The sequence below is a fragment of the Heteronotia binoei genome, chromosome 5, assembly GCF_032191835.1.
Source record: "Heteronotia binoei isolate CCM8104 ecotype False Entrance Well chromosome 5, APGP_CSIRO_Hbin_v1, whole genome shotgun sequence".
Lineage (NCBI taxonomy): Eukaryota > Metazoa > Chordata > Lepidosauria > Squamata > Gekkonidae > Heteronotia > Heteronotia binoei.
The window spans coordinates 141,914,914-141,929,822 of NC_083227.1; the positions used below are offsets into that span (position 1 = coordinate 141,914,914).

Sequence of the window (14,909 nt, forward strand, 5' to 3'; positions counted from 1 at the left end):
GTCCCAAATCAAGCCCAGCACTAACCTGCCTGGAGTTCAGGGCCGGCCTTATAGGGTGCCCTGATGGTGTCCTTGCCATAGGGAAAACCACCATGGTAACTTTGCAGGTCTCTGGGACCTCTGAGCTTTTAAGCATCTCATCAGAGTCCTTTCCCAGGAGGATCCTGGTACCGTCCTCCTGCTCTCACTGGCCCACTCCCTTCTGTTAATGGCTATGGCTTAAATTCTCTTCTTTGTCACCTGCAGTGCCTGTCCTCAGCTGCTCTGACTTTCCTGTTGGGTACACCTGGGCAGCTTTTGGATGCTCATGCTTCAAGGGCCTGCTCACCCACACACCCGCCGGCTCATTACACCAGTTTTCTCTCAATATTCTCGCTGGTCACTACAAATAAGCACTTATGAGGCAAGCTGGGCAGAATATAGCCAGCCCATGCAAAGAGAGAAAGAGGCTTATCTGGAAGTAGACCTTAGGTCATAATTGATACTATAGCTGAGAAGTCTTTCAAATCCAATTTTAAGCACCAGGTCTAATGGCGGTACTGAGCCACCTTGAAATTTAAGAAATTGGTGATCATTATTGATTTTTTTAAATGCTTAAGCAACTTGCTTTGGGTAGTGAAGGGCAGGGTATAAATCCAATCTCCTCCTCCCCCTCCCCCTTGTTAGGATTTCTCTGCTGCTTCCCTATGCATACACATTGCTGCTAGCACAAGGAACAAGAGTTCTGATGTCCCAGCTTTGTCTCAGGGGACCTCTTAGAATGCTAGAAATGGCTTTCTGTAAAAGGATGTTACAAGTGTCTTGATGGACCAGGAAAGCTGTGTGGTCTTTTCTGGGGTGACTGAAGATTAAAGGCAGATACACACATGCATTCATATCAGGGATATTATGTTTTTAACCTCAGCTTTAAAACCAAATTGTGTTTTATGATAACTTGTCAAAACCCTTTTTTCCTTGAGGAAGCCTAATGATGACAATATTTTCATAAGGTAACATTGAAAAGGATTTACCTAACAGTTTTTAGGGAATGTCAGGACTGCAATGAATCCTGAGAAATAGTTGTTCTCTGTTCACATTGTACTCATTTACTGTATCAAAGAGGTGTGGAAAGGAGTGGTGTTCAAATACTGGATTGTCGTTTCTTCAGAACTGATATTGCTTGTGATAGTAGGAAGACCAATCACAGTGTGCAGCGAAATCAAACTGAACCCAGTGAAAGAAGCATGGAAAAAATATCTGTATCATATGATATGTTAATCTTGGTTATTTGGCAAGAATGTTTTTTTTTAAATGAAAAGGAAACAAATAATTGAGGTCGGTCTTCAGATGACTGACTATCTAGACCTCAGCGGAAACTACCAAGAGTGAAAAGGGTCATATGAGCTATAATGTTTATCTTCTCAACTGGGAAAAAAAAAACCCAGCATGCTTGCAGAGCAATCCTATACAGAATTAACCCAGTCTAAATGATTGATTTTGTTGAATTGTGCTGGAGTAACTCTGCATTAGATTGCACTGTTACTTTCGGAACTGGCAAAGAAGTCGCTGTGAAGGTTGGTGGGTGTTGTTTGAATGGCTAAAAAATTCCAACATTCTGTTTATTTATTTAAAATATTTTATGCCAACGTTCTACCCGATCAGGCAGTGAACATAAAAAATATTAAAACAAGTAAAATAATAGTTATGATTATAAAATAATTCACTTAAAAACACATAAGTAGCACAGGAAGGAAGGCCCATGACCATTTTTGTGGGTAGATCCAAATTTTTGTGGGTGTGCCAGACAAATCAGAAAAGTCTTCACCTATTGGCAAAAGACACTGGTAGAGAGAGACAGAGAAAATCTCCCTTGGGAGGCTATTCCAGTGTTCTACATAAATTCATAGTAGTGGCTCTTTCTTCCAGAGGAGAACAGGAACAGTATCATCAACTCCAGCCTGGAATCAGTCATATCATCCAACATGAACAGTTTCCTCCGCTCCAACAGCACTCCTCAGTCTAATATGAACTCCAGTGACCCTGACCTAGAAGTGATTAAACCCAACAGGCCAAACTCACTGTAAGTAGAATCTTAATAGCATGTCAGAAAATATATTCAGCTAACCCACAGACTTATTTCTTAAGAAAAAGAAGTTGTTTTCCTCAGTGTTAAATCAACAATGTCATTTTTTAAAAATTAGCATGTAGCCACAGGCTATATGCCTTGCAATAACATTGAATTTTGGGCTGCTTTTTACCTCCTAAATACAAGGGGTGTCTCTTATATCTTTATACTGCTTCTTGCTAGTTTGTGCTTGGTTCTTTTATTTAATGCTGGCTGCACAGAGGTGTTTCCCAGTTTCATTGACTCCCAGATTTAAAGAAAAAAGGATTTCCTCTTCAGCTAATGCCTCAAACTGCTTTGCCACAGTTGGTCGTCTGCTAATGTGTGCATTCTTTCTGTTGTTTCTGCATTGGCAAAGTTCCAGTGAAACGATTAGTCCTAAATCTCAGGGGAATGATCCACTGGGAATTGTTCTTAATCTCCTGCAGCTGAGTTCTCACATGAGCAGCAGGCTTCTGTCAAGATGGAAAATTCTATCTTTTCCCCAGGCTCTGTTGTGTTCTATAGCAGAACATATCCCAGCCCACCTGAGTTTATTTTCTGCACAGATAGAATTGTCTCTAGAATGGACAGGAACTTGATGTTACAGCGGTTGTGCAGCTGCGTCAGTAGCATCAGCCCTGGTTCTATTGTTTGTATTTCCAAATGAACACTCTAATTGTGATGTCATGAAGTTGTGAGATGTTCCTCACTCTTGCTGAACTTGGAACAAGGACTACTAAACTTGCAACCTAATGGTATCACACTACGTATTTTTGAGTTTGTAGATGTTCCCAAGGGAAAAAGAGTAGGAGATGCAGGGCTTCTACTTTGGATAGCAACCACTTACACTTTGTGATGTCTAGCTCTGGTTCAGCAACAAAAAAACTGCTTGTCAAGCATACAGTATTGGTTATTATGCTGTGCTCCAGAACATGGAAGAATGGAGCATGCTCAGTTGTTCCTGTTACTGGAAAAGGCCACCAGTGGCTAAAATTGAAAAGTCACTGTTTTTGTTGCTACATGAGAACTGCATGCCATTTGTAAGGCTGCAGCTGTTTTATTTCTGTTAGGTGTTCGCCTTGCAACCAAGTGCCTTTCCCTATCATAGATACCGAGTAGACCATAGATACCGAGTGGACAAAGGTGATGTTGCTATCACTCAAACATGTTGCATTCTGGAAATATGAGAAGAGTACAGAAGGGTATACATGAAGACTTATTATTTTCTTAGTTGCCAAACTCTCTTTGCAGTTGTGTATATATTTTTAATTTAAATATTCAGATCCTGGTTTTCAATAACTATACCATATAGTAGCTGGTGATTTTCATCGCATAAGAAACTCCAACTATGCAAACTTAAAAACTAAGCATGGTTTTACCTCTCAACGTAAGCTCTGTTTCCCGTCCTCCTCAGAACATTTTTACAGCAGCACCAAGAGAAGAAAGTATATAAAGTTTATCTCAATGTTTGACCACTGTGGATTACATGTCTATGTCCTAATTGAAATTTACTGAATATGAGACTGCAATGAACTGAGTTTTCCATTTTCCGTGAAGACAGTGTGCATCCTTCCAATTAGGAAGAAAGTTGGGATGGTTGGGAATCAAGGTCTCACTCGCAAACACTGATAAAAGAGTTGGTCAGGTGCTATAGTTTACAAGATTTTCTCAGTCTAGATTTTCCAAGGAGGAGCAGTAAAGGTTACATCTTCTCCATTTTTCCTGCATATGTTTAGAACCCTGGCTCCTTGGGCTAAAACTGAAAAACAGCCCAAGTTCAGACTGTGGCTCTTACTATAATATATAGGATCATAGAGCTGGAAGGGACCTCCAGAAATCATTTTATTTATATCCACTTTTCTCCTGTCCTCAAGAAGGACCCAAACTGGGTCCCATCATTCTCCCCTCCTCCACTTTATTTTCACTACAAAAACGGTGTGAAGTACATTAGGCTGGGTGAGAATGACAGGCCCCAGATCATCCAGTGAGCTTCCATGGTAGATGGAATTTAGATCTCTTTCTCCCACAACTATACCATGTTTGTTCTTTCAGAATTGGTGAGTTCTGGCAAAACACCAGTGACAGTGATAATACAGTTTTGTACTATCTGGTCCATATTAAAGAACTCAAATAGAATTTCTGCGGTGAGAGTGAGCAGTTCTATAAGTACCTTTACCACGTCTTTAAAGTTTTGTGTGTTTTCTTTAGTCTGCTTGCTTATAATCACGGATCGCCATAAGGAATGACCAGAAGTTATAAAGTATCGTCAAATAATTGTCTGCTATAAGCATTGTCCAATTGAATAGTCCTCCTCCATGCAAGGGGCATGGATTTTTGTTGAATTCCCCCTCCCCAGCAGTTTCTTAACATAGAAAGTTGATTCTCAGGGCTGCAGGCTCTGTGTGAACAAAGAGCCACATTGCTACAGTGTGACAGGGGAAGGGGATGAGTTCATCTCACTCTTCTGCAAATACAGCTCCACTGGCATATGATGGAGAAGGGGTGATTTTGCCCTTTCTCACTGCAGCCTAGCACCCTTCATGTACACACAGGCTGCAGAGTTCAACTTTTCTGAGGTCAGGAAGGATTTAATGGTAGAATAAATTTATGGACACATTTAAACATAGGTATCATTTTCATATAATATCCTCTTGGATAAGGTCATTAACTTGTTTAAAAGCAAAGGACCATTAATATCTTCCATAGAAAATCAGTTCCAATAAATGTGTTTTTAATAAACAATACTGTAATGTAAAGTTATATTATTCATATACAGTAGTCTGTTTCTCCTCAAGAGACTGTTTGATCTTGCTTTGCTTCCCTGCAACATTGAATGGGTCTAGACATTATTGTTGTATAATAATTCTGATAAAACCTGGAAAGGGAGACTGTCCTGTGCTCCCACATGATTATGGCAGTCTGGTTGCTTCTGTTTCAGCCAATATAAGGTTGGAACACTGTTAACTTAGAAGTCCATAGTCATCAACATTAAAATAAGGTTGCAATGAGGTAAAGATAAAATGTTCTAAAAGAAAAAATCATCCTAGATCTAATCTGCTAGTATGTACCATCCTCTTCGCTTCTGTGCCATAAATCATTTGTCAGCGGCCTTTGTTTTCAGAAACTTTCACCACAGAAAAGTAAATAATCTTCTTTTGATCTAGAAAAATTTATAACTACATCCATGGATCTAATACCCTGCAGTCTAATTCACTTGAAAATGTTATCCCAGAAATGTTTAAGAACCTGGATCCTGTTGTATGTGAAACTGTGAATCTCTTCTGCATTAATGTAGGTGGGTAGCCACATTGATCTGAAGCAATAAAACAAAGTTTGAAGCAATAAAACAAAGCTTGATTCTGGGTATAAGCTTTCACTTCTACAGATACCTTGGGTAGTATAGTATAGACTGCAGTCCCTTATAATTTGCAAACCTCATACAGTATTGTCTGCATAAGAAAAGCCCTATTGAATAATTCAGTTTTGAATAGTTTGTGGAAAGCCAGGAGAGTGGGAGCAATTCTGAACCTCCTCAGGCAGACCATTCCACAGAGTAGAAGACACACAAGAGAAGCCATGTTGGATCAGGCCAATGGCCCATTCAGTCCAACACTCTGTGTCACACAGTGGCCAAAAAAAGGAGGTTCACAAGTGGGGCTAGAAGTCCTTCCACTTTGCCCCTCCCCCCAAGCACCTAGAAAAAGAGCATCACTGCCCCAGACAGTTCCAATAATATGCTGTGGCTAATAGCCACTGATGGATCTCTGCTCCATATTTTTATCCAAACCTCTCTTGAAGCTGGCTATGCTTGTAGCCACCACCATGTCCTGTGGCAGTGAATTCCATATGTTAATCACCCTTTGGGTGACACATGTGTGGACAGTTGTTAATGTTGCCCATTTGCAGGTTTGGCACCTGCAGAAAGCCTTGCTAAGATGAGCAAAGCTGTTGTGGTGCAGTGTAGGGGGAGAGATGGTCTTCTTGCAGATTTGATGGCCCAAGATAATAAAGGGCTTTATATGTGATAAAGAAAATAGGGGGCCACACCAAGGCAAAATGGAGATGAAAAGACAAATGGTGCAAAGGAAATAATCTTTAATGATTGTGTAGCCCCTACATGTTTCATGTGCAGCTTGTCAGTGGGAATCTTCCAGATGCTTTTAGTTCCATTCTCATGTATATACTTTAGCATACAGGAATGGAACCATAGACTCCACCACAAAATCTCCAGGAATTTCCCACCGACCTGGAACTGGGAGCCCTAGTCAGGACTGGTCCCAATGAGTTCTCCCTCTAAGGCCAAAATAGACCTGGAAAAGGCCTCCCCCCCCACCTTTTACTGATAGAACCAAGCTTGGTTGCTTTTACTGACAGAAGCAAGATTGATTGTTTTGTAACACCTAATGCCTAGTAGCTTCCCCAGTGGCCTAATCTTCATCTGTCCTGGGTCTGGCACTGGAGGAGGAAAGGAGCATAGCCAGCAAATGGCACAGAAGAGTGATTGACTGGCGATTCATGAGCCAATCATTAATGGAGTGCACACCACATCCAAAGGGAAAACTGGACCGAGCCAATTCCATTAGGGAATTATCTATGATACGGACAATATAGAGGATACATACAATACGGAAAACATAGATATAAAAGTTTAAATTAAGAAATGATACCATTAAGTGTGATAGACAATTTTTTTGCAACTGCCAGAGTCACATTTGGATCATTGACTGCTAATAATTTTGCTACAACCTATTGTTTTGTGGCAAACAAAATTTTTCGGCATAGATTGTAATAAAATTGGTTCATGATAAATAGATTACAATCTATACAGAAGTGCCAAAGAATGTCCAAATCACCAGATTTACTGCCAAGAGGTGTTTGAAAATTTCCTGCAAGGAATTGGACTAGATGACCTTAGAGGTCCCTTCCAAATCTACGATCTTCTTCGTGGTCTCTGTGCAGTCCCACACATGGGTCTTGCCGCAGGCAATGGATCCATACCTCGGAGCTCCAATAGCTCGCCTATAGCGTCTTTTGGCGCGCTTTCCTCCCGCCCTGGGGAGCAGGCAGCGACTGCGCATGCCTGGAGCGGGGGGAGAGCGCCCATTCCACTCAGTTTCTTCCCTACCGCCGCCCGGACATCACCTACCTCGCTGCGTTTCCTCCTTAGCACGCTTTTCTCTTCATCTTTATCTCCTTCTGGTATCGTATTCTCATCCCTTTATTCCTTACTATTTTTCGTCCCTTTAAAATATATTTTAAAAAAAATCCGTTTTCTGCGCTTCCTTTCCCCTTTTCTTCCCCTCCCTCCCCTCCCTTGTCCGGAGCGCATGGAAGGGAAGGTTACCTTCAAAAAGTGCAGGCGCTGTGGGTCTAAAATCCCCACCACTGACGGGCACAGCCATTGCCTTTTCTGCCTTGGAGAAGCCCACCGGGTCGACTCCTGTGCACATTGTGCGAATTTCGGAAAACAGGCTCGTAAGAACCGCGCAGCAAGGCTCCGGAGCTTTCTGCTTGAATTGTCTTTGCGGGCGATGCCCACATCTTCCTCGCCGCCTCCCCCACCTAGAGCGGGAGATTCGGCCGCTTCGGACGTGCCTCTCTCGCAAAAGCAGACGCACAAGTCCGTAAACAAACTTTCGAAGCACGCCGGGACCGGCCATAAGTCTTCGAAAAAGTCGCGTCATCCCGGCCCCGAGGGATCGGCGCCGAAAGCACCACGTCATTCGAAAGCGACGGATTCAACTCCGAGGAAGTCTTCCGAGTCGCACTCGACCGAGTCGCACCCGACCTCGCACTCGCATCGGGCCTCAGCTTCGGCTCCTGACCCTATGGATGCCTCAACTTCGCAACTCCGGCTCCCGTCGGAACTCTCGGCTCCGTCAGATGTAATCACTGACATGCCGCAGCTCACTCATCAGTCTTCTACGGCCGTAGAAGTCATCCCTATTCAGTCTCGTTCACCGTCGGTCCACAGCGTAGTTCCTTCAGAATTCTTGGAACCCGACCCGTCCGATCCTACTCAACACTACCCAAAGTCTTCACTTCGAATCGATCTTTCCAGGACGTCGCACTTTCCCCCAAAGCTCTACTCATCGACTTCGTTCGCATTCTCCAGACACCCAACACAGACCGCGTCGGATTCGATCACGTTCCCCGACACCTATGCCTCCTCGGTACCGCTCTCGCTCCCCGCGGGGATACCGCGATTCCGGCTCCTCCGCCTACTATGACCGGTATGACCCGTATGCTCGTCCACGCTACGACTACTCTTCGCAGTCACGATCGCCTTCGCCAAGGGTTAGGTCTCGTCATCGCCGATCGCGCTCTCCTTCCTACGAGGGAACTCACCGCTCCAGATATCTAGACCTCGGTCGTGATGTCATTGCCCCTCGGATCCGCTATGACGACTCTCCTCGAACCCAAGTATACGATCCTCACCGAACCCGAGCATACGGTCGATTCTGTGACCTTCCTCGAATCCGACATTCTCCTCGAACCCGTGACGTCGATCGACTCCGAGACCTCTCCGAGCCTCGAGAATCCGATCACCTCCCTCGACAGTCGGCTCTGTCTCCACTGCATGATCACCCTCGGGACCTCAACAAGCCTGTTACTATCCCCTCCGGAACCTCCACGGCTCCCATCCGGGTTTCTCCGACTCGACCAGCCCAAGACACTCACACTCCCAAGCTTCGGGCTTCGGCTTCGGAGTCGATCGCTCCGCACCACTCACCCAACACCGACGACTCCCACTCTGATCAGGAATCCTCCCTTTCATCGGATTCGGAGGATCACCCTGCCTCTGTCGCTTCGGAATCTGCACCGCAGCTGCGCCTTTCACCATCAGACGCTTCCAAAGCATACCTGAATCTCATCACCACTATGGCTGACGCTCTCCAGATTGCCTTGCCGTCTGACTCTCCTAAAGTTTCAGACATTGTACATGACTTAGTACAGGCTGACTTCCCACCAGGGTCACTCCTTCCGATGCTACCCGTACACCTCGAAGGGTTGCGAGAGGCATGGGACAAGCCGGCCTCTGTCCCTCCTACCTCCAAACGATTCGACTCTCTCTACAGGGTTCATGCCCCGGATGCTAAATTCTTGGCGACTCACCCAGCGCCCAACTCCATTATAGTTCACTCTGCAACTAAGGCCAAGCCCTCACGGCACCCTACACCACCAGATCGCGAAGGGAGAAAACTGGACACCCTTGCGCGGAAGTTATTCACTCTGGCCTCTACCAATTCCAAGCTCAACAATTACTTGGCTTATTTTTCTGCCTATGTCTTCAATCTAGCCAATCAGTTCACACCCTTAATCCCTTCTCTCCCTGAAACCTCTCAGAGAACGGCCTCCAATTTGGTCTCAGAATTGTCCAGAGTCTCCAAACAGCAGATAAACACCGTACGACATGCTGTTTCCTGCTCCTCGAGAGTCTTTGCCTCCTCCGTTGCCTTGCGCCGTCATGCTTGGCTACATTCTACTAACCTGCAGCCCGACATCAAGCAGAAGATAGAGGACTTGCCCTTCGATGGCCTAGGCCTTTTCCATACGTCCACGGACGAAGTGTTAACCTCTGTCGATGATGGCCGCAAACGCGCCAAACGCTTGGGAGTTTCCCAACCAAACTCCCAGCAGTTCAATCGAGCAAAAACTTGGAGACCATCATTTCCAAAACGACAACGGTCACCAAAACAAAGTGACTACTGGAGGCGGAAGGGTCCACAATAAAAGCCTCATTTCCAACAGAGACCTAAGCCCCAGCAAACTAAGAAGGCCTCTCTCCAGACTAAGCAGTCTCTTTGACTCTTTCACAAATCCACTTGCTCTCCAGACTCCACCGTCCTACAGCACACGTCTCCTTCCGTTCCTTCCCAATTGGAACTCGATCACAACCGACTCCTGGGTGCTGACCATCGTGCGCCTAGGTTACGCAATCGAGTTCATTTCTCCACCTCGCCACCACTACTTCATTTCTATCCCCCCGTCTCCACTCCTCCATCAGGAAATTCTGGACTTGCTCCAGAAAAATGCCATAGAACCCGTTCCTCCTCAACATCGAGGGACAGGCTTCTACTGGAGATACTTTCTGGTCCCCAAGAGAGATGGCGGCAAGCGTCCTATTCTAGATCTGCGAAACCTCAATCGATACATCGAATACAGGAAGTTCAGAATGATTTCCCTGCAGTCCATCTTGCCCCTGATTCCCAGGAATTCCTGGATGGCTTCCCTAGATCTCCAGGACGCTTACTTCCATGTGACCATTCGACCTCAACATCGGAGGTATCTGCGATTCGCCATGGGTCAGGACCACTTCCAATATGTGTCCCTACCATTCGGCCTCTCCACTGCACCCCGCGTTTTCACCAAGTGCATGGCAGTGGTGGCAGCTGCTCTTCGCATCTGGAACATCCCAGTCTTCCCATATATCGACGACTGGCTTTTCATAGCTCCGACTCAACATCAGCTGCAGAGCAACCTCAACATAGCCCTCACCCTTCTGAAATCCCTGGGTCTTCGTGTGAATGCTTCAAAATCTCACCTCACACCTACCCAGGACCTCAAGTTCATAGGGGCCCTTCTGCGCACCTCTCTCCATCGTGCCTTCCTCCCCGAGGATCGGGCACTAACTATCATTGCCTTAGCCAAGTCAGTTCAACAACAGCCTCGTCAGTCTGCATTCACAATCCAACGCCTGCTGGGCCTCATGGCCGCCACAACATCTGTCTTTTACTTTGCCAGGCTTCGGATGCGACAACTACAGCTCTGGTTTGTACGAGCCTACCATCCTCAGGCGCAACCACAGAGCGTTTTACTCACTGTTCCACAGAGAGCACTTCTATCTCTCACTTGGTGGACTATGCCCGACAACCTGCTCGCAGGCATGCCGTTTCTACCGACTCCTCCGATGACTGTCGTGACAACAGACGCCTCCAAGTGGGGATGGGGAGCCCACTTAGAGGACAAGACCGTCAGGGGGCTGTGGACTCCCTCCGAGAGGGCCATGCACATAAACTGCCTAGAACTGATTGCTGTACACAGGGCCCTCCAAAAGGCTGCCAAAAGAAGTGAAGGAACTTTTAGAGCTCTCCCCACCATTTGTCCCTCTCTGGGCCTGGAATTCTTCATTTCCAGGAGCAGAAAGATGGATGCTTCTTAGCCGGTCAGTATTTGACAACTATGTCTGTCCAGCCTGTGAAGCAGACTTGACATCATTCCAGCCTGCCTGAGGCCTAGAAGGAACTGGATTTTTCTCCCTTATGTGCAAGAAAGACCATTCCAATTCAAATGGGCATTGCTGTGTCATATTAATATTAATATTTTAGGGTTACATTGCAATATCACATTCCAGGGGTGCATGGCTTGGGAATCAGTACAGGGGTGTATTTCTGGATATCAATTAGGCCATATCCCTTGACACCAAGCCAGCCTGAACTGCGTTCCTGTGCATTCCTGCTCAAAAAAAGCCCTGCCTGCAGTTGAAGAGAAGAAGAAGCAGAAATCACAAACCCTCTCTAAAGAAAACTTGCATGCCCTTAAGTCTTTGGAACAGGGTTGGATACAGACCAGTAAGGTATTCCAACAGGGTCTTCAACTCCTGCTGGATCCTGTTTACAGACTATGGTTAAGCAGTGCTGCTGCAACTTTCTGTGCGTCAGTTTGATAAGGAACTCTGCCTAAGAAGGGTGCTGCTGGATCAGGCCAACTGACTGTCACATCTGTTGGCCTTTTTCTGCAGCAGCCAACCACATACTTCTGGGAAGTGCACATACAAGGCATGAAGACAGCAGCCTTCCCCAGCTGTTATCCCTCCACAGCTGGCTCTCAGAGACTTTCTGTTGCTAAAGAAATATAACTATCAATAGGCCTAACCTTCATGAATTTGTTTAGTCCCCCTTTAATGCCTCCTAAGTTAGTGGCCTCCACTACATTATGTGATAGTGACTTCCTTCACTTAATTATGTGTTTCATAAAGAAGTACATATTTTTGTGATCCCGAATCTACTAAACTTCAGCAAGAAACCTAGTGTTATAGAAGAGGGATGGAAGGTTATTTCTTTCTCTCAGTATTTTCCATACTTTATAAACAATATTTCCATGTTTTATAAACAAGTTCCTATTTGGTTATTTCCCTCCCTGAATTTAGAAGCTCAAAAATATTTAGCCTTTTCTCTCTTCTTTTCTTTTATTGACTCTTTTTTTCTAAAACCCAATCTCTGATCACAGAAAATTACACTACAAGTGGCCCTGAGAGAAACAAGGTTGTTGGGCTGGTAAATTTGTACTGATGAGCAAACTTTCATGGCAAAACAATAAATCCTGGAACTCTGCAGAGGATTTCTGAGGTGATCTCCCCCTCTTCAATTCTGTTACTTCAGCTTTGAACACACACTCCACCATGGCCGAAATACAATTACTTTGTTTCACATACTAGCTCTAAAGTAATAAACCCATTGTGGAAGCTTTCACAAGAGTCGGCCTGCAGTGATACCTGAAAGCGTTTAACAACTACTGCCGGCTTAACTCACTTGCTATAAACTATTCCAAATCTAAGGTTGTGGTCTTTTCTAAAAGTTGGCGACCCAAAAATGGTATATAGGCAAGCAGGAAATTGAGCGATCCAAATGCTTTAAATATTTGGGCATAACCTTTAATTACAATCTCAAATGGGCAGTTCACCATGACAGAATAATAAATATAGCTAGTTGTTCGCCATCTCAAATCAAACAGTTTTATTATAAAAAAGTAACCAATGTTTGCCTGCTGCAATCAGAGCTTTTAATGCTAAAACACTATCACAAATTTTGTATGGTATCCCTCTGTGGATTAATGCTCTGAACCCAAAAACAGAAAATATCCAGGCTTCATTTCTGCGACAACTTTTAGGAATCCCCAACTGTGTTCCTTATTTTGTAATCTGTTCAGAAACAGGCCAATCTCTGATTGAAACAAAAGCTTGGACTCTAACTTTTAAATATTGGTTACGGATATTTTATAGGGCTGAACCAGCTAGCTTGCTCAACTACCTAAAAAGAGACCCTTATAATGCTGCTTGGCAAGATGGAATCATGTCGAAGCTCAAACACATGGGAATTGCAATTGACGATCTGTTTTTATCTGATGAATCTTATAATTTTAGATGTATCAAACAGAGAATCTTGGATCTAGAATCTCATAAACTGTGTCCTGTCCAATTTTATACCTGCTTTCCTGCCTCACTTGATCAGATGGCCAGGAAAATGGCTAAATATTTATCTGAACTAGATAATCCGCAACATCAGAGAGCTTTTATGCTGGCTAGGATGGATGCATTTCCCTCCAGTGTTCTCTATGGGAGATTTCTTCCCCTTTAGCGAGAGACATTGTCTATGCGGGTCAAGCTCGCCAGATTCCATCCAGCATATTTTATTGAACTGCCAACTGTATACTAATCTCCAGAAGGTTCTGTTAGATAGTCTTACCATCCTACATTCAAGAAAATAGATTGCCATTTCCTGTTAAATGACAACATAATCGATATCACAAAAGCTGTTGCCATATTCTTGGCTGAAATTGTTAAAAATTATTCTAAACAGGTTTTATTGTGATCTTAATCTTAGTTTAGCCTTTTATGCTTTGAACAGACACATCTGATTGTTGTTTGGTTGGCAAGGCTCCGTATATCTCTTTTCGTTATGCCAATAAAGGTGTGATTGGTTTGGATTAGATGCTCAAAATATTTCTGTTTTCAGCATCAATTTATGCAACACACAAATTTTGCCTGAGGTTGTGTAGGCTTGTACTGTAATGGCGAAAGCAGAGCGTAACATCAGCATTTTGTTACCCATCAGATTAATCTCCCTGCAATACTTGATTGGTTCAGAGGTACATTAGCACTGATCCTCTGTTCACTGTGATGTGAAATGCATTTTAAAGAGCTTTTGGTGAATGGTGAACCTGCTGCAATACTGTTTTGCCTACAGTATTCTGCAGGATTGCTGTTTATACACTGTAGCTCATGTTACTGTAGCTAGTAATACTTGTATCTTGATTGTTCCCCCTCCCCCATAGAGTTTGTTTTTGAATTATATTTTTGAGAGTTTATTCTCATATTATGGATCATAATACATCCTTGCACAGCCATTTTTCTATTATTGTCTTCTATTTTACTTCAGCATAAACCTTCATGTAGTGTGTGAAAATAATGTGTGACTTTGGCTCCCACTCCTTGGTACTACAAAAAAATGATGCCCCTTATTTTTAAAAAGAGGTAGAATTATGTATGTTAGTGTGAAGTCCAAAGAGTGGGATAAAAATATAGATAGATATTCTTGTAAATGTCTTTTTCCTGGCTTGAATCATAATTATCAGTTGTACCCATACTTCGGAGAAGGGTGCTTTCCTCTTCTGTTTTTCCCCTAGATACGTTCAATGGATTTTGTACATTAGCTCTCTCTTTGAGTCACCTTAGGGGAAAAAATTGCTATGGTATGTACTCTTTTTTTTGCCTGATTTCCTCTGATTTTTTTCCATCACACCGTTTTGCATCGCACCTAGCCACCCTCTACTATAACGCTGTCTCTCTGACTCTGAAAGAAACTGAATAATCCTCAAGAGGAGAAAAACTTTCATGGGGCCTGCCCTTTAAAAAAGGAATCAATGCATAATATCATGTTCATTTTAAAAATGTTTAGGTGGGAATGCACTTTATTCAAAATGATCTACATCTTGTTTCTCTGACTGAAAAGGGAAGCAAGGGGTAACTTCCGACTGTATTTTACATAGAGTATAAAACCAATGTGCAAAAAAAAAAAAAACCCCAGTTACAAGCTGTTATAAT

The 14,909-nt window shown here is 43.8% G+C and overlaps 1 protein-coding gene across 2 annotated transcripts in view; it reads left to right on the forward strand.

The window, feature by feature from the left end:
* ARHGAP26 (Rho GTPase activating protein 26) overlaps positions 1 to 14,909 on the forward strand; it is a 537,491-nt gene that overhangs the window by 418,892 nt on the left and 103,690 nt on the right. For both annotated transcript variants that reach the window (XM_060240533.1, XM_060240534.1), the window contains exon 20: positions 1,906 to 2,059. In XM_060240533.1, the coding sequence (XP_060096516.1) occupies positions 1,906 to 2,059 (154 nt within the window). The remainder of the gene's footprint in view (positions 1 to 1,905; positions 2,060 to 14,909) is intronic.